At 34.8% G+C, this 21,001-nt stretch overlaps 1 protein-coding gene across 7 annotated transcripts in view; it reads left to right on the forward strand.

The window, feature by feature from the left end:
* The window catches only part of ATP9B (ATPase phospholipid transporting 9B), a 460,772-nt gene that overhangs the window by 226,177 nt on the left and 213,594 nt on the right, over positions 1-21,001 (forward strand). For 6 of the 7 annotated variants that reach the window (XM_020986912.2, XM_020986914.2, XM_020986917.2 and 3 more), the window contains one exon: positions 20,007-20,083. The exons of the other annotated variant lie outside the window; for it this stretch is intronic. In XM_020986912.2, coding sequence (XP_020842571.1) covers positions 20,007-20,083 — 77 coding nt within the window. The remainder of the gene's footprint in view (positions 1-20,006; positions 20,084-21,001) is intronic. 7 annotated transcript variants of the gene reach the window in all.

The raw sequence follows: 21,001 nt of genomic DNA on the forward strand, positions 1-21,001 counted from the left end.
TCATTATTATAGTTTTATTGTTCATTTCTCCCTGCAATACTACTGTCTTCCTTTAATAATTTAAGCAATAAATGATACTAATAAATTAAGCTAGTGTATATTTAACATATAATTTAATTATATAAAATATATGAATATATATTATAATGATACAACAAATAATCATATAATAACATAACAAATATATAATCACATAAGATATAATTTAATTATAAATATGATTTAATAAATTAAATTAATCAAAATATTAAATAAATAATTTAAATAAAGCTTTGCTGCTTGGTACATATATACTAAATATTGATTTTCATTAGTTTTCTAACATGTCTTTTAATATGTCGTTTTCCTGTTTATTTCTTTTCCTAGTGTTTATTTTTCCTATATCCTTATCTGAAATCATGATTAATACTCATTTTTTTATTATTCTGTTCCAGTCCCTAATTTTAACTATGTATGAATCTCTATGTGTCAAATATGTGTCCTTTATCTCATTCCTCCTCCCCATTCTCCTTCCACATGTATACACATCTTTATTATTATTCAGAGGCCCACCTAACACACAGATTTTGTAATGTGTGATCCTTAATATATTTCCCCCATGCATTTCTCTAACTTGTCTTTTACAATCCTGATACTTCACTGTATTTGCAGTGATTGCATGTTCTGAGAAGTGCAGTAAAAGAATCTTTAAAATCTAAAGATGATGAAATATGGGTTTGCTTAATTTTATTACAATGAATCTTATGATATAGGACATAGGAAGAGCTTTATATTCTATCAAATGATTCATATACCAGCTTCCAATGTTGGCGTGATGGTCAGTCACTTAATCTATTTGGGCTTTATTTTCCTCATGTATAAAATGATTGCCCTGAACTAAATCCAACTAAGTTTCCTTGGGCTCTTAATCTGTGATGCTATGATATGAATAATCTTGGAGAATCTGTGTGTCTGGCTACAGAAAAAGGTATGATGAGTGGAAAATGTAGGGTTTTTTTTTAAGACCCTTCTTTTAAAATTCAAGAATTCTTTGAAGGAATTATACCTTAAGCTATTATTCTGTAACACCTTAACAGAAATTAATTAGCCTTATGTTTTATAAAGATTATGATCTTGTGTCATCCCTGAAAGGTGAAGATAGGAATAATATTCATGGCATCAGAAGAGAGTTCTACAAGAGAAAAGTGTAGAACACTGAAGAAATGTTTTGCCTATTTGACAAGTTATATAGTCCAATCCCTAGCCATTCCACTTTTGTCTTTTTTTTTTAAACACCTGTGATCATACAGATTCCTTAACTCTAGTTGGAGACATTCATTTGTTTGAAGGAAAGGTCAAGCAGATGCTATTTCAAAGTTCTTTCCAGGATCAGTGATTCTGTTAATGTTTTAAAATCATTCTTCAGGCAAATTAAATGTTTTTTATTTAAAACATAATATTTTTAAGCTATGTAGTTGTTGCTGTTCACTCATTTCAGTTGTGTCCAACTCTTCCTGAACTCCATTTTAGGGTTTTCTTAGCAAAGACGCTAGAGCGGGTTGCCATTTCCTTCTCCAGCTCATTTTCCGGATGAGGAAACTGAGGCAAAGAGGATGAAGTGACTCTGTCCCAATTTGTAAGCTGTATGGTCTACTGTATAACACATTTTCAGATAATTTTCAATTACTCAAGATTGGAGATAAAAATAATTCTGTTATACTTTTCTTCTTAAACATATGGTGTTTTAACTTACACCATTTTTGTTACTTTATAGTATACCAAATTTAAATTAACTTATACATTCATAAATATATTGGGATACTTCTTTCATGTTTCATTACATCTTATCATTACTATTCATTTATTGAATATTTTTAACACTTAAATTAGACTGCTGTTACTGATCCTTAGCACTATTGATTTTGTGGTCTTTCTTCTCTAAAATTGTCAGAACAGCAGCAATCAGAACTGAAGGGTTTTGAGTTATCCCAACACACAATTCCCTATGCACCATTTTCTGCTCTGACCTTAGCCCTCAAGATCACCTTCAGAAGTATCAGTGCTATATATCAGAAGCAAGATGGACAACAATTTGCCCATTATATACTTTTTTTATTTGACATATTTTATTATCTTTTCTTTTATATTGAGTTCCCAATTTAGGTTAATAGTTTTTTGTCTTAGACTGTATTCATTGTCTATAGATAGCATTTTTTTTTTCAGCTAAAAAGTTCTTCGTTTTAAGATTTTGTTACGCTTTTTTTGTTGGTTTTTTTGGGGAGGCTTTTTTTTTTGCCATTGAACTTTGTAAAATACCACAGGACCTCTCATTCCCTCCCCGCCTTAGTTTTCCATTTATTTCAGCCACACCTTTAAATTTTTTGGGGAGGGATTCTTGATGTTATTTAATCAGTATAGGTAAAAATCCTCCTAATATAAAAAACTCCCTCTAAAAATGAAGATTGATACTTTTTAAAATTTATAGTCTTAGAGAGGTATTTGAAGAACTCATAAGCTAAGTAACTTGTTTGTGGTAACATGGCTAGTATATATCAAAGGAAGGACTTGAATATATACCCCAAGACTAGTTCCTTACCCAAAACTACATAACTGTATATACACATGTATAAATAGACATCTACATATATATACACATATGTGCATATTTATCTTATATTATCATGTAACAGATTTAGTGTTTCTAGTATCTGTTTATTCTCTAATGAGGCACTCTAAAAATGCCTTTTCTAGTGTCTTTGGATTATTTTTATGCATTACAGAACTCACTAAAGTAACTCAGGATTACTGCACCTTTCTTCAGGTTCTGCATTAAAGTGGTAGCTCTAGAGTCTTTCATATTCTCATTCTTTAAAACAACAGCTCTCTGACCTATTCTGATGACAGAATATTCATATAATTCTAGATTTTAGATAGCTAAGAAAATAGAAATAAAGAGGTAGAAACAGTAAGATAGCAAGGGAAATGATCTTTGTTGTGTCATATCAGGTCAAATATAAAACCATTTATTTAGCTCTTACTGTATACCAGACATTGTACCCAAATAGTGGGCATACAAATGAAAGAAAAAAAGATAGTCTCCAGAATCAAAGAGCTTACATTTTAATGGGGGAAGAACCCATGTAAAAAGAAGCTATAAAGATTGGTTGGAGGAAAAGATTACCTGCAACGGGACATAGTAACAAAAATCAAGAGTGTAGTGAATGCTAGAGAAGATGAAGGAATGGCTTGTCTTGGCACTTTTCCTTAAAGTGGAGGCTTTTTTTGGGAGGAACTGACGTATAAGTGGCAGAGGCAGAGTGTCTGCATATTTCTTTTTGTGGTTTGGAAAAAGTTTTTTCTTCTCCCTTTAAAAAAGACATATAAATTTGTTAGTATATGAAGTATTGTCTTGAAGTTGCAATCTGTAACTATCTGAAGTTATTCTGAAAGTTTAAGAAATGAAAATATTTAATGGAGTTATAAGGGATTTTTATGCTGGAGCATGCAAATGAAATTTTCTTTTAATATGTTATGGAGTTATTAACTTATGTTTGGCTCATTATTACTTGCATAAGATTTTGTACCTCTTTGTTAAGGTTTTAATACTCTTTCCACATCTATCTTCTAAAGCTGTCATTTCTTTTCCAATCCCTTACTCTTTCACTCTCATTTATAATATAATTTTAAACTCTTTAAAAAATTGTTTCCTTTTTTCTAGGAATTCTAGTTGGTCTTGTGATCAACCTCTGTTTCGATTTAATGCTTTGTTTGTTGGTATTTTGGATTTATTCTCCTTCCTGAATTTTTCTACTTGCCATCATAATAGCTCTTTAGCCTTTTTGTTTGCTTGTTTATTCATTCTTCCAGGAGTCTTACCTTCTAGATTGGGTTTTTATGTTAAGCCCAGTGTCCGCTTATTTCTGATAATACTGTCTTCATCTTATGGGCTTCTCCTCTGTGTCATCTTACGTCTTGCTACTACATTGTTTAGGTGTTGAGTGCTGTGTTCTTCAAGATTTACAGCGGCAGGCTGAGCAAGGGAGCTGCATATTTTCAACAGGCCTGATGCAGTCTGCTGAATGGCAAGATCTAGTAGCTGTCCTCCTGGACTGTCCAGTCTCCAGACCCTGATTTGGGTCCAGGCAACACAGCTGTTAACATACCCCTGGGTGGAGCTTCAGTAGGTAGTTATTCGTCTTAGTTCCTGTCAGCTAGCTGGAAGGCTTAGCAGTATCACAGAGACCCTAGAGATGGCCTGTCTCTATTCTATATAGAGCGAAGCAGTCTGCTATCCTCAGGGTGACGTTGTGCTGCTGAGCCACTCCTGTTCTGACAGGCCTTAAGTGCTTGGTCTGAGATCCTGGCCAGCTCATAATCTGCTTTGTCAGTTGTCTGTGGATTTAATATTATGATCTTGGGCTGGGTTTCTCTTGAAATTTCACAGTCGCTTCTTGGTACTGTGTTCCTCTTAGATCTTAAATAGAGTAATTAAGTTAATATATGTAAATGAGTTAATATATATAAAGTACTTTGCAAACTTTAAAGCACTGTATGAATACTATTATTATTCATTATGGAGGGAGCTGGACTGTACTGTTTTCTCTTACTCTGCTACCTTGGCAGGTCTCTTGTCTCCTTTCTAGATTCCATTCACATTACCATCTTTTCACACAGTGTAGGTCCTAGTCAAACTGAGTACTAGTTTCTAGTCAAAGCTACATTTCCCCAGTACAGGACATTACCTCTCCCAGCTCCATACCTTTACCCAGCCAGTAGGCTCCTTCCCCATGCCTAGAATCCTTTTCTTCCTTTGCCTTCAAGTCTCTGGTCAAATTCTATTCCATTTGGAGGCCTTTGCTAATAAACCCTTCTGCCTCAATTGTCAGTGTATGCCTTTATACCCCAATTACTTGTTTTGAAATAGATGGATATAGATATACACACATACAATCTGTTCTCATTATTCATGGATTCCATGTTTGCACATTGTCCTATTTGCTAAAATTTATTTGTAACTCTCAAATCAATACAGTGTTTTTGAGGTCGTTCATAGACATTCTGCTTATTGTCCTTTGTTCTTAAAGAGGCCCAAAATGATGTCACTATGTTGTAGTCAAGACGCAGTGAGTTCAACTGTGGCTAATCAGACCAGTACAAGCTTGGAAAGCTCTACCATAGATCAGGCATATTCCATATTCCATATGAACATTTGGAGTGGACATGTCTCTAAATTTGTGTGTCTCATGTTTCTTTTGAGCTACTGCAATTCTACTTCATTCATAAAGCCACAGTGTCTTCTTTGATACAGGCATGCCATACTGGGCAATTCTTTGCCAGTATCTCCCATGTAATGCAATCAGTTTCAAAATTCTTCAGAGTTACCTTGAGAGGATCCTTGTTATCATTTCTGACCTCCATGTGAGCCCTTCCCTCACATGAGTTCTCTATAAAGTAGTCTTTTAGGCAAACATATGTCTGGTATTAGAACAACACAGCCAGCCCATCATAGTTGTGCTCTCTGAAATAGAGTTTGAATGCTGGGCAGTTTAGCTCAAGAAAGAACCTCAATGTCCAGTACTTTATGTTGCCAGATAATCTTCAGAATCTTCCTAAGACAATTCAAATGGAAGTGATTCAGGTTCTTGGCATGGTGCTGGTAGACTGTCTTGGTTTCATAGGCATACAGCAATGAAGGTCATCACAGTGGCTTTGTGGACCTTCAGTTTGGTAGGCAGCCTAATACCTCTTCTCTCCCACACTTTCCGTTGGAGCCTCCCAGACACTGAGCTAACTCTGGCAATGCCTGAATCACTCTCATCATCTGTCTGTATATCCCTGGAAAGTATACTACCAAGGTAAGTGAACGTATGCACAGTATTCAGAATTTCTTCATTTGCTGTAACTGATGGTTCCATGTATGAGTGGTGTGGTGCTGGCTAGTGGTGTTTTCTTGGTGTTAATTGTCAGGCCAAAATTAACACAAACAGCAGAGAATCAATCCATACTTTGTTGCATCTCAGTTTCAGAGGCTGAATTGAGTGCACAATTATCTGTGAACAAAAAAAATCACATTCCAACTGTTCCTCCACTTTAGTCTTGGCTTGTAGCCTTTTCAAGTTAAATAACTTACCTTCAGCGTGGTAGCTGATCCTGATCACAGTTTTGTCTTCATTGAAGGCATCTGGTGACACTACTGAAAACATCATGGTAAAAAGCCAGAGAGCTAGCACACAGCCTTGCTTCACTTCATTGGTTACTGGAAAAACATAAGAGCATTGTCTGCTATCCATAACCCAGGCAAGCTTGTCATCATGAAATTGCAATACAATACTGATGAGCTTCTCTAGGCACCCAAATTTTGACATAGTTTTTCACAAGCTTTCATGACTGACATTATCAAAGACCTTGGTCAGATTGATGAACATTGTGTACAGACCTCTGTTTTGCTCCTGGAGTTTCTCCTGGGGTTGTTGGGCAGCAAATACCTGATCAGCCATTCCTTAGCCCTTTCTGAAGCCACACTGGCTCTCAGGTAGGTGACCATCTTTCAGGTGAAGTATCAGTCTATTAAAGATGACTCTGGCAAGAATCTTGCTAACAGTGACTAAAAGAGAAGACACACACACCCCACACCCCCACCACCATGATTGTCACAGGACAATCTATTTCCTTTACTTTTGTAAAGATGGACAGTGGAGGCATTCTTGAACTCCTAGGGGATAACCTTCTCTTCTCATATAACCCAGAAGACTTCAGTCAGCTTTTGTATGAGTGGTGGACCCCTTGGCTTGTAAATCTCAGCTGGAAGAGAATCAGCACCAGGTGCTTTGCCACATGGAAAGAGCCAAATGGCATTCAAAACCTCTTTTAAAGTTGGAAATTCAGCTAAAGAAGGATTGACTTCAACCTGAGATATATGGTCAGTGGCTTCGGCATTAATTGATGATGGTCTATTGAGAACACTTGGGAAAGGCTCAGCCCAAATCTCCAGCATCATATCACGAATCAATGTGGTTCCATCAGCACTGAGTAGTTGAGAGGCACTGTAGGTCTTTGGCCCATAAATAGCCTTCAGGGCATCATAAAAGTGCTTTGGATGGTTACTATCAGTATAAAACTGAATTTGATCTGCCTCCTTACTGAGTCAAGAATCCTGCATCCCTCTAAACTTTGTACTTTACTTTTGATGGGAGTTAAATGTTACCTTCTTAGAGACAGAAGAATTATCCTGCTGGTAAACCCTGTGGAATTCTAAATTTTTGTTTAGCATCTTCTGAATTTACCCATCATTTTTGTCAGACCCGTTTGATGTTTCAAGTGTTCTGGCCCAGATGTGTAAATGTTGTGCTGTACACCAAATCTCTGAAAGCTGCCCACTCCTTTTCTGCTCCACTGTTGCTAACCATGTGTTGGCTTGGGTTTCCCTCTAAGTTAGCAATTTCATTGTTCTCTGCATGTCTGTGAGGAGTGGCAGAATATGTTCAGGGAAAACTAGTAACTATGGTGGGAGGGCTGCCAAGGCCTTTTCAGGAGTGCTTTCCAACTTTGTTGTCTGTCTGATTCACTCAACTATCTCTTGTGGCTCCAAGAAGCTGTAGCATGCACAGCAGAACCATTTTGGCAGACAAGGCTAAACCAGGTTGAAGGTAAGGAAGGGGTCACAGATCCTTTCTGTACTATCTGAGAAGTGCTCTAATCTGTTGACATTAAGTCTTCTGGTAGTCATCTTGCCTTGGGGCCTCCACTTTTGTTGAATGCAAATATTTAGCTTTGAAAGGACGTCTGTGCCACACATCACATTTGTCACTCTCACATCCTGTGTGTCTTTTATCCTCACAATGACATATTCTATTAAATGCCAATGTTTGCTGCGAGGTTGTGTTTCATATAGGTAAATAAGGCAGTGTTGGTTATGAGAAGGTCATGAAATGCACAAGTATTTGTAGTAGTAAGTGACCAGTGCTATTGCTGTTTTTGACTCCATTCCTCCCCAGGACCCTTTGCCATGTCTGGTAGTTTGTGCTTACCATTGCATTAAAGTCACCCAGAATTATAAACTTGTCCTCTTTTGACACATTGATGATGATGGTCTCCAAGTCTTCATAAGTTTTTCTTTGACCTCATCAGGATTTGACATGGTGGGAGCATATGCACTGATAATGGTGGTAAGGTGCTTTCCTGTAAGCGGCAGTTGTGTTATCATGAATCTTTTGTTCACTCCTTTTGATAAATGTACAAGTTTGTTTACCAGATTGGTTTTAATTACAAAACCTATGCCAGTTTCACAGTGCTCCCCTTTACTATGGCCATTCCAGAAAAAAGCGTATCTAGGTCTGACTTCAGTAACCTGGCTTTCATTTGACAGCTTTGTTTCACTCAGGGCTGCTATTTGGAGACACCTGCAAAGTTCTCTCACAAGAGCTATTCGTCTTTCAGTCTGCTGGGTTATGTGTTGTCCATAAGCATGCATACATTCCATGTACCTATGGTGGGTGGACTCATTTTTGCAAAAGGTTTTGTACATTTTTTTGTGTGTGTTTTGCTATCAGAATGTCATCCCCACCTGCCACGACAATCAGGTCAGAGCTGAGTTAAGTAGACTATTTTTAGAATACCATTAGAGTACCCCTTTCTCACACTAGTAGGTTAGCATGTCATCCTTCAAAAAGTCTGCTCAGACACCCAGGAGCCTGCTGAATCCAACTACTGCTTCCAGTGAGAAGATGATCCTAAACCCTGGGCTGTTTGTGTGCAAAGTTGTGACTACAAATCCCAGTGTAGTCACACCTGCTGCTTTGTCATTTGAATTTGAGATAGGTAAAATTGGTAAAATAGTATGCGTGATGTCTTTTGATTCATGCATAAATTGTATTTAAGTGAGGCAGATTTTTGAGAAGTTATTGGCCTCACTCTCTCTTCCAAAGTCATCAAAGTCAAGATGACTGGTAATGGCTTGAGATGCAGTAGATGACCTTAGTGTCTCTGATGTTTAACCAAGATCTAATCACTTTATAGTACCTGCTTCAACTGCCTTCTTGGCTGTTGGAACAAATTGTTCCTATCCACCCAGTCTGCTAGGGGAGGTCTTCACATGCTTGAGTAAGACATCTTCCTAACTCACCAAAGGGTTGACCCCTTGGTTACCTTCAACCTGGTTTAGCCTGTCTGCCAAAATGGTTCTGCTGGGTGTGGCTACTGTGCATGCTGCTGCTTCTTGGAGCCACAAGTGAGAATTAAGTGAATTAGATAGACAACAAAGTTGGAAAGCATTCCTGAAAAGGCCTTGGCAGCCCTCCCACCATAGTTACTAGTTTTCCCTGAACATACTTTATACCTCGCATAGACGTGGAGAGAACAATGAAAAAATTTGAGTTGCTTGATAAGCATGTTCCCAGCTAAGATTGAACAAGGTGACTCTGCTTTCTTGTTTGAGCTCATTCTGTAAACAAGTATCCTTTTTGCTATCTATTTAGTACCATTTTTTTGTGTATTTGTGTTTTTTGCATATTTGGTGATTTAACTGTTTAAAATGGCTCTCAAGCATAGAGCTAAAGTGATATCTAGTGTTCCTAAATGCAAGAAGGCTGTGTTCTTTATGGAGAAATTACGTGTGATAGATAAGCTTTGTTCAGGCAGGAGTTATAGTACTGTTGATTGTGAGTTTAGTGTTAATTGATCAACAATATGCCACATCTAGTGAAAGGAATGTATATACGTATGTAATAAGTTGATTTTTTTTTTGTCTAGTCTAGTCCTTCAATTGAATTGGTTTAGGGAACTCCTAGTGAGGAAACTCTCCCAACCCATTCATCTATAATTGTTTTGTAGCTTGTGATTAATGGTCCTAGAAACTTGCCTCCAGCACTAAGACATTACATAACTTGTAAGGGTCATACAGCCAGTAAGTATGTGTGAGGCAGGACTTGAACCTAGGTTTTCCTTACCACAAGTTTAACTTTTTATCCACTGTTATGGGAGCAAAGATAAAAGTGTTTTTTTTTTCCATTCAAAAAAACTGTTTGTTTTTTTTTACAAACTACAAAATTCAGGAGGCATGGACTTCAAGTTCTACAGGAGTCAACAATATGATATAGTAAGAGATAATGCATCATCTGGGAATAAAAGGTCTCTGTCTTTCTGCACTCTGCCCTGCAGAGAGCCCATCAGAAGTACTCTACCCAGTTCTCGGCACTACCATTTAGGAAAGACATTGATAACCTGTAGAATCAGTAGAGAAAGACATCAAAGATGTTGAAGGAACTTAAGTCTGCACCACTTAATGACTGGTTATGTTTAGCTTGGAGAAAAGATGATTCACAGAGGATATATGACTGGGGTTCAGGGCTTTGTGGGGAGTATTGAATGGATGTGGAATTAGACTTGTTCAACTTGACCCAGAAGACATATCACTTTCTGATATAAATTGGACTAGATATACATTGTGGTCCCTTCTACTTCTGAAGTTCTAGAATACATTATTGCTTTCAATTAGTCATCTCATAGAACAGCTATTTGCTGATTTAACATACAAAGCAGTGTTCTAATTACTTACCAAGTATTCTTTTACTTTAGCATTTTACAAAATATTAACTTCTATGTTATGAACATTAAAAATTATGATTAAAGATCTTAAATTTAGAGTATGATTCCTTTTTACCTTACTAGCTATGTTACAGGTTATGGACCAGGTGATAGGCTACTTAAGTTGTAAAAGAGAGAAACTTGTGTTTACAAGACATTTTGAAGGATGACTCAGTATATTCTGGTAGAGATAGCACTTTAATTTTTTATGTAGGTATTCCTATGATCTCTCTAGATAGGAATTACAAGCAGTTGCTTTTAGGCCTACCAGCCTATATTTTTTAAAAATAAATTTTCTTTTTAAATTAAGAAATTATCGAATGTTAGCTAATACAAATATGTCCATATGCAAATAACAACATAAAAAGAGAAATATATTTGAAACTGTGGGTCTCTATTAAGGATTTTCAAAGTAAATATTTAACATGATAGTACCAACACTGTTCTGCTTGTCTGTGTTAACTTCCTAACTTTCTTGTTTTCTTCTGTGTGTTTTTAAAAATGTTTCATTGACATTCTTTTTTGGTGACATCAATAGACCCCCAACTCACTTCCAAGACTCCCAAAATGAAAGTGTTATATTGTGTGCAAAGATACATATATATAAACATACAGACACATACATACCTTCACACACGCATGTGTATTATATATTGCAAATAGATATATTCAAGCAAAACAAATACATTCAAGCAAAACAAATTCACGCATTGACCATGTTTGAATATATATATATACATATATATATATATATATATACGTATATATATGTATACATATATATACTATATATATATGTATGTTCTATATGTCATATCTGTCACCTCTCTGTGAATAGGTAGGAAGCATGCTTTATCACTGGTCATATAGAGTAATGGTTGTGCATTAATACAAGTTCTTGGGCTTTTCAAAGCTGCTCTGCACAGTGTCACATACCGGTAATCCCAGCTACCATGATCTAAGGAAGGGGTGGGGAACTTGCGGCCTTGGGGACCGGTCACATGTGGCCTTCTAGTTCCTTGTGTGTGGCCTTTTGACAGAGTCCAAGTTTTACAGAACAAATCTTTATTAAGGAGATTTGTTCTATCAAGTTTGGATTCAGTCAAAAGGCCTCATCCAAGGACCCAGAAGACTTCTTCACCCTTGATAAAAGAATTGGCAGATCTCTTGAGCTTAGAAGTTCTGAGTTGCACTGGGGCTGTGCCACTTGGATACCTGCACTAAGTTTGACATCACTTGGGGTTGAGCTCCCAGATCAGGAGGGCAGATAGGAGGTGATTTTGCCTCTGGAAAGTTCAAATGGACCCAGGTCAGAGGCAGGGCGTTTCAGGGTTCTCAGGTCAATCAGGAAATTGGATTCAGCCCTTGGGTAGCCCCTGTATTTTTAGCCTAAGCAAGACGAGGATACTCAGTATTTAAAAAAAAAAGAAAACTTTCAAAGCTTTCCTTTATATGAGTATAGTCAGTATATAAATTGTTATCCCGGTTCTGTTAACTCTTCATTAATTTATACAGGACTTCTTAGATTTCTCTGATTCCATATGATATTCTGTTACTTTCATATATTCTAGTTTCTTCAGCCATTAAACCTTCAAAGACTTAATCCATTTCTGGTTCCTGGATGGTCTTTCATTTTCCTCTGAATGGAATCTCATTCATTCTTTCTGAATGTACATTTAATTGTTTTCTAGCTGTTTATGTAATCATCTTTCCTAGATTTCAACTGCTATGTCTACTTCAGGGTTTGATTATCTACTCTTTTCCTGGCAGAAGAACTATGTGCTTTGTTTTCTTTTTAATTGGACCTGCCTACCCACTACTGCTCTTGTCCTCACAAAAAAAAGTTCCTCCATTCTTAGCCTGAGTCTCATACTTCATCTCCCTTCCACTTCTTCTCTTTACCTTTACATGTTTTCTTTGCTGCTATGCTCATCAAGATTTGCATATAAATTGTAAAGATGTTTTATACAACAGGTCTTTACTATGGAGAATCACTTATAGCCACAAGGTAAAAGTGCCAATTTAGTGATACTACCGTGAGATCTGAAAGATATATGAAAAAAACTATAGGCATTACAAAAACAAAATCAATAAAGTAAGAATTAGAAAGGAAATAGTTAACTTTGAAAAGATATTGGCAGAAATTTCTCTGATGAAATCTGAGATCCAAAACTTAGAGAGAATTGAGCAAGGAAGACCTGGGTTCAGATTCTGTCTCTGACATATATTGACTATAAGACCCATTATCCTTGCAAGGCTCTAGATATGTCTCTAAGAGTATAATAATGGAGAAAGTAGCAGTTTTCATTGATAAAGGGAGTTTCATTATTTGGGAGTTCCCTATATCTGTAAAATCACAGATTTTGTCTCTGTCTCCAAAAGAAAAGACAGTTTATTACATATTCGTTACATAAATGGTCAAAGGATATGAATGGGTAGTTTTCAAAGGAAGAAATGAAAATTATCAACAACCATTTTTAAATAATCCAAATTACTGATAGGAAAAAAAGCAAATTTAAACAACTTTATAATTACATCTCACAGTCATCAGATTTGCAAAGATGAGAAAAGAATGGAAAGGAAATTGTTAGACTGTGGGGGGATAAGCATAATATAGCATTATTGAATGAGATGTGAATTAGTTCACCCATTCTGGAATGTAGTTTGGATCTATAATCCCCAAATCACTAAATGCTACAAACTCTTTTAATCAGTTTTAGAGTTACTAAGCACATACCCAAAGACAAAGGGAAAGGATGAATATGTTAATTAATAAATAAATAAATTCGTAGTAGCAGTAAAAAACAAAGCCTATAAACAAAAGGCATACCTCTAAATTAGGGTAATGGCTGACCCTCTCCAGTGATTGAGAACTAATGGTGGTATCATTTGCTTCATGTCCGTCTTCCCTCCTTGGGTCTTCCTTCATGTGATTTAAAGTGAATCATGGCAAAGGCCTGATGCTTTATATTACTGACTTATCTGATAACTTTTGTGAAACTCCATGGAAATCTTATAACTTGTAGAAGACTAGGGACAGTGGCCAAGCAGTTTTGGGATCTAAAATGTTGAAACCCTAAGGTTTTTATTATGAGTTTAGTATTTCTGAATGTATTTTCTTTATTATGTGAACTTGAGATAATTGGCTAATTAGTCAGGTAATTAGAAACTCAAAATTTTACCACTGGTTAAAATAACACCTAGTAATATATGTCAAATTTAAATATGTTGTAGTATGTCCTGTTAGCACCATCTTAATTAACATAAATAAATGATTTTTCTTCTAAAATGAACCTAAATCTGAAACATCTATGTAAAGAATCCATCATCAAAACATTTGAATTTTTTCATCCTTTCCCCGTCTTGCATTAAAATCATAGCCTGTATACATACAGTTAGAAATATAATCAGCAAGATGAAGGTCTAAGTAGTTTTCAACATAACTTCCTCACCCTACAACCTTAGTACTTCGAGTAATATTCCAGATATATAGCAGTTTAAACAAGAAGAGAAGACTGAAATGTCTGTATACAAGGTAAAACACTCTGAAATAATCATCAACTGCCTGAAACTCAAACTAACTAACATCCTAACCTACCTACATAGTTTGCTCCCAGCACTCAGTCAACAAGAATTTAGTGTTTGCTATGTCCTGAGCACTGTGCTAAGTGCTGGGGCTACAGAAGACAGCAAAAACACTGTCCTTTTCTTCAAGGAGCTCATATTCTAATGGGGAAGACATATAAGTTACTATTATATACAAGATAAGTACAAAATAGTTGGGAAATAATCTTAGAAGGAAGTTACTAGCAGTGTGAATAACCAAGAAAGTCCTCTTGAAGAAAATAATATTTGAACTGAGTCTTGAAATAAGCCAACAAAACTAAGAGGTAGAATTGAGAAAGGATGACCATTCCAGGAACAGGAGACAAACCAGTACAAAAGCATGGACATAGAAGATGGAGTATTACATTCCAAGAACACTAAGTAGGCCAGCAAAGCTGGATTGTAGAGTGTACAAAGGGTGAGAAAATTGGGAAGGTAGGAAGGATACAGGTTGTGAAGGGCTTCAAGTGCTAAATATAAAACTTTATTTTTGATTTTGAAGGTTGTAGAAATATACAATGTGTAGTTTATTGAATATTGGTGTGATATGATCAGTCCTTTGCTTTAGAAGGATAACTGGCAGCTGAGTGCAGAATCATTTGTACTGAGGAGAAAATCTTGGCAGGGAGATAAATTGGAAGCCAGCTGCAAAAATCCAGGTAAGATATGATGAGGACCTATGCTAGAATAAGTGGAGTAAAAAGAGACATGAGAGATGCTGTGAAGGTGGACTTGATAAAATTTGTCACCAGATTGACTATGTGGGGTAAGTACAGATGAAGAGTTGAGGATGACCCAGAGACTGTGTGCTTAAGTAACTGCAAGGGTGGTAGTTGCAGTACCCAGACAGTAATAGGAAAGTTGGGGAAATGGTAGGAAAGACAATGAGTTCTGTTCTGGATAATCTGAGTTTAACAGTGGCTTTGACAACTGCTTAACTGTTATATCCCAGGTAGGTATTTACTACAGTAAGGACAGACTTCTTGCCCTGAGGTGAGGGAAGAGAACCACTATTATCAGTTTTGCAGTTGAAGGCAGATTGAGAACCACTCTGAATGCTCAAGTTTTCCTAAGGAGCATTGTTGGGCTGATCTCAAGATACATCTAATTTAAGGTATCCAAAAGGTAGTTTGTGATGTATGTCTTTAGTCTAGGGGGGGAAAAGATTTGGTATGTAGACATAGGAATGGTTTGCATAGAGATGATAATTGAACCCATAGCAAGCTGATGAGATCATTGAGATGATTGAGGGAGAAGAGAAGAGAGGACAAAAGAGCACACTCATGGTTAGTGGAAATGATTTAGAGGATGATCCAGGGAAGAAAAGGAGAGACTATGGAACAGTCAGAAGGAGAACCAGGAGAGAATATTGTCACAAAACCCTAGAAAGAAGAAAGTATCCAGAAGGAGAAGGTGATCATTGCTGTCAGAGTTTTCAAAACAGTTAAGAAGGAATAAGGATTGAGAATAGGCCATTAAATTTCATAATTAAGACATCACTTGTAACTTTAGAGAGAGGGTAGTTTCAGTTGAATGATGAGGTCAGAATTCAAACTGCAGAGGGGTTCAAAAACAGTGAGATAAGAGGACATAGAGACTTCTAAACCTATACAGGGAAGCTTGTTAAGAAGGAGGATTTATTCTATGAAAGAGCTTTGATTATAGCTGTTATAATCGTGGTCTTGACTGGTACTTCAGTACTATATCCCAGGTAGGCATTGATTACAATAAGGAAAATCCACTTGCCCTGAGGATGGGGAAGAGAGAAACAGTATAGTAAATTTGCCAGTTGGAGGCAGGTTGAGAAGCACTGAGAATCAAGTGTATTTTCAGAAGTGAGTGTTCTAGTTGGCCCAAGGAACATTGTAGGGAAGATGCTTTGTTCCTGGTTGGGGGCAGAGTAGAGAGAGTGTCTCCATGGTCCTTCACTTTGAAGAACATGTTGTCCTGAAACCCCCATGTCTACATTGGTAGTGGACCCACCCACAAATCTCTATTTCTTTTGAGGTTATCAGCTTGGTTGTTTGGTTTAGCAGAAGGCTTATGCTGTTTCTGATGTCCTTTGATGTTCCATAAACTAACTAAATGTAGTGAAAGGCTTTAGCCCAATGCTTTCATTGGTCTTGATTCCAAAGGAGAAAACCTTTGATTGTCCAGATGTTTTACTTCCAGGCCCCATATCGTTTTTATCAGACATGTTTACCATCCAGAAATCAGTGGAAATGAAGATTTTATCAGAACAGTCCCTCAGGTCTCTCATACACCACTGTAATGAAATTATACTTCAGTAGGAAATTTCAAAATAACAGAATTGACCTATATGATGAATTTTTAATTTGTTATATTCTATAAATATTGAGTTGCCAGACTTTATAAGTAATTTTGGTCATGTTTAAGATTAACCTTACCTAATAAAGCTTTTCTGTCTTTTTTGCTAATTTGCAGTTATCTTCATTTATTGGGGAATGACTGAAGAAATGACTGGTTATATGAGTGTAATGAAATGTTATTGGATCACAAGTAACTACAAAGATGAGTAATTGGAATTCAGAAAAATATGGGAACTCTAGAATGAACTCAAAGAGCAAATCATGCAGAATTGGGCTGTGTGTGTGTGTGTGTGTGTGTTGTGTTTGTATGTATATAATCACTACAGTAATATGAACAAAAACATTAGAAAGGAACTGAATTGAGATGTAATGTTCAACATTAACTTGAAACATTTCTCTCAATAGAAACATTGGGGGCTTTGGTTGCAGAATATTCCTTAACATCAGATTTGGTGGTTTTCTTAACTGGTTTTGCTTAGCTAAATTTTTTTTGTTATAATGAAGAATCATTTGGGGCAAGGCATATGGGTAGATAAAAATTTCAAAATTATCAAGGACTATTTTTAAATTAAGCATTCACATTCAGAAGTTGATTTATTAGTATTTTAAGTTGTATGTGTGTTGGTGTTTGTGTGCACGCATGTGTGAGCACATAAGCACATATAAAATTATACTAAATTAAGGGAAAGAAATTTGCTTTAAAATAATTAAATATTCCAAACAAAAGTCTTGTAACATTTTGTATTAGACTTCATAAGAATAAAGGAAGTAATTTTGTAGTCAGTGTTACTTCACAAATTAAAATGAACGTTTTTATTGTGTTTTAACTATCAGTCATGTGACTTTGATCCTTAGAGATTATTTTGAAACTTACATTTAAATAAATAAAAGCATACTTGAGTATTCATTTTTATTTAGGAAAAAATTCTTTTCAAAATGAAGAAAAATAGTTTAATTTGACGCTTAAAATGAAGAATCAATTTTAAAGTACCCTGTTTAAACAGAAGATTATTAATTTTGGAAATAATGTACTTTATTTTAAAAAAATTTATGCATTTTAACCTGAATTTGTATTTTCATATTTTTGTTTTGAGAGAGGTTTACTGTGTTTGTTTATTTTTTAACATTCCAAGATAATTGAGAGGAAGCCTGGTGAAATGAAAAGAGCAGTGTACTTGGAGTCTTGAGGTCTAGGTTTATTTAAATCTTAGCTCTGTTACTTACTAGACTTGTGACTATGGGCAAATCACTTAGCCTTTCAGTGTCTTTATTTGTAAAAGGGAATGGTAATATTCAACTATGTATTTCCCAAAGTTCTTGTGAGAAAAGCACATTGTGAACTTTTAATTGCCATAAAACTATGAGTTGTGTTGTTAATGTTGAAATTTACATATTTTTATCAGTTATTTGCAGAAGTTTCTTTTAATTATGTTGCCATTTTCCCCTTATGCCCATATTTTAATACCCATAATTTAGTTGACTGTGTATGAATGACTTGATTAGAAAAATAGTACTGTGTGGTACAGCTTGCTTTTTATAGGGGGTGCGGTAAATAGAGCACTGACTCTGGAGTCAGGAGGACCTGAGTTCAAATTTGACCTCAGACACTGAACACTTACTAGCTGTGTGGCCCTGGGCAAGTTCCTTAACCCCATTGCCTAGCCAAAAAAAAAAAATCGTACTGTGCCTGAGTGGGGTAAATGCTTATTATGTATGATATATATCATCGTTAGAGTACTGATCATTTTATTTGTCTAAACTGCGTTTAAGAGAATATTTGAATTGTAACACTAATCCTCGATTATACTTTTTCCTTACCTTTCGAACAATCATGACTAGCAGGATTAATTTTTCTAAACTTGATGATTCTGAGAATAGCTATGATATACTAAAGGTCATAAATGGCCACGCTTTGACATCATGTTCCCTAATTCTAATGGTGCATTTGTGTTTTTAATGAAATAGATAAGAAATGGGTGAAATAGATAAGATATGTTGACCAGATTATATGTTTAGTTTAAAGTTAAGGTATTTATTGTGTGACTTCTACATGAAGTGTTATAATTAGAGCTGTTATATGTATGTGTACGTGTATATATACATATATATAATATACATATATAGGCACTGTTAGAATTAGAACATGTATATTTTAAATTTTCAAACATTTCAAGTGCAGCATTTATTTTAATGTCTAGGCTAGTTACTTCATGTGGAAAATGTGTGTAATTATTATTTAAGGCAGTATTGATTACTTAGAATGAAAGTACAAATATTTTTAATTAGCAGCACTTAATATGATCCCTTTTACTGTGTGTATATCTACATTCCTATAACATTAATTAGTATTAGTTGTCATCTGAATGTATCGTAGTATAATTTTTTTAACTTCCTTGTTTGTTTTTGTCCTATGCTTTTAATTTTAGGACAAAATAAATACTGACCAGATCCATTAACAGCTTAAAAGGCTGTTGTTATAAATATTATACTTAATCTTGAGAATATTTTTATTAAGAAATATGAATTCCCTAAACTTCTTTTAATTGTCTTCCCAGGTTTTTTGCTTGTTATTTAAGTTGATGAAAAATAATGTGCATTTATTTAAAGTAGCATCGTTCTATAGAATGAGGTTTCAAATTATTTAACTGTAAAAGTCATGCAGTAACATCCAGCCTTTTTAATCCACTGAACCCCCTTAGAATAGTGTGCAGTTGTTTTCCCACTAAAATTATATGTATCTATTTTGTATTCTATAAAAATGAACAATTTTTAAGGAGCAATATGACTAACAGTGGTAAAGAAGTTAGCAAAAAAACAATAGACTGTTTTTGTAAAGATTCTTTGTTGTACTCTTTTAAACATATATACCAGAAAATATAAGATTCTGCAAACTATATTTAAGTATTTATGACCTTCATATTTTTATGTATTAGAAATCTGCTTTAAAAAAATAAACTTTAATGTAACTTTTCTCATACCTTATTTTGTTTTTTAAAGTTTTTAAGTTCAGATGTTAATATTTTGGACAGTTAATGATTTAGTATCTCTTTTAAGTGACAGTAATGAAAGGGTGCTATTACCTTCACTGATGTCAGCAAAAGGATATTGTCATTTTCATGAATGCTAATGAAAGGCTATTACCACTTTGTGATGGTGATAAAAAGGTTTAGCCATTTAATTCTCTTTTATGATTTATGTGCAAATAAAAAGGCATATTTAGATTACATGAGTAATCATTTGAAAATCGAATATTCGCTTATTTTTCCACTGAAATATTATCTGAGTGTCCCCTCCCCCCCCGTTGTGCCCCCAGTACATATATACATATTTGAATTTGAAAAAATCTTTTCTTAATTAGGCAGTTGCTGTGTAGTATCAAGTTAATGTAAAGAATAATCAAAATTCTTGTATTTTTCCTAGCAAAATAATTATATATTAGATTTTTAATTCTTATTGGTTTCTCAGTTGATGAACAATTTTGTTTAAAGGATTGTCTTTATATTTTTATAGGAACTGTAATAGGTGTTGTTATTTACACTGGAAAAGAAACTCGAAGTGTAATGAATACATCCAATCCAAAAAACAAGGTAGGCTAGATAAAAAAGTGGTTGCTTTAATTAATTTTATTTTTCTTTTCAGTGATCTTAAAGTACATATAGTTCAGTAAAGTTTGTGCATTTTTAGTTTACCCCATAAGAAACATTTAAACAAGCATTAGCAGTCTTAATTTACTTGATGATTTGACATAATAATAGTGCCGTAATTCTTTGTCCACTGAGATGAATTTCTAATTGTTTATTTTCAGCGACTTAAATTGACTTATTTATCAGTGTACATTTAGCAGCCTTCACTTTAAAAAAAAATCCTAATTTAAATGGCATACAAAATACACCTAGGATTATGTAGATAATTGTGGGTGTCTGAATTAATTTGCCAAGGTGAAGATGTAGTGGCTCATTTTTCACACATCATTTTTAGAATTCACTATTCAGAGTGTCCAAATAAATGTATCATAGTAATTTTTAATAATGTTTAAAAAAGTTTCATTTGCTTCAGTGATATTATGTTGATAGCAATATTTTCAGAGCCATCAACTTTTTAGAAAAATTGTGGTAGACATTAAACATTAGTTCTGTAGGCTATATCAACCTTATATATTCCTAGGATTGTTGAATATACAATAAATTAAGTGGTGAACTTTTTTTTAGAGGAATTATAAGATTATATTAAGATAACAATATTTAAGCCAGCATAAAAGTTTATGTGTCAGTGTTAAAGAGTTGTGTATGAAACTTAATTCTAATTTATTATGTAATTTAGTGGATTTTAGCCTGACATTAAAAATATGATTTTATAGAGTACTTTTTGTGTTTAGGTAACTTTAAAGAAAATATTTAGAATTGAGTATCATACTGTTTTGAAATCATTTGAAAACGTTAGAAAGAGCTTTAAAAATATATTTCTGTTTGTATCATTGGTTCATTCAAATCTAATCTGAACTAAGT

The sequence above is a fragment of the Phascolarctos cinereus genome, unplaced genomic scaffold (assembly GCF_003287225.1).
Source record: "Phascolarctos cinereus isolate Bilbo 61053 unplaced genomic scaffold, phaCin_HiC Scaffold_4;HRSCAF=312, whole genome shotgun sequence".
In the NCBI taxonomy this organism is placed as follows: Eukaryota; Metazoa; Chordata; class Mammalia; order Diprotodontia; family Phascolarctidae; genus Phascolarctos; species Phascolarctos cinereus.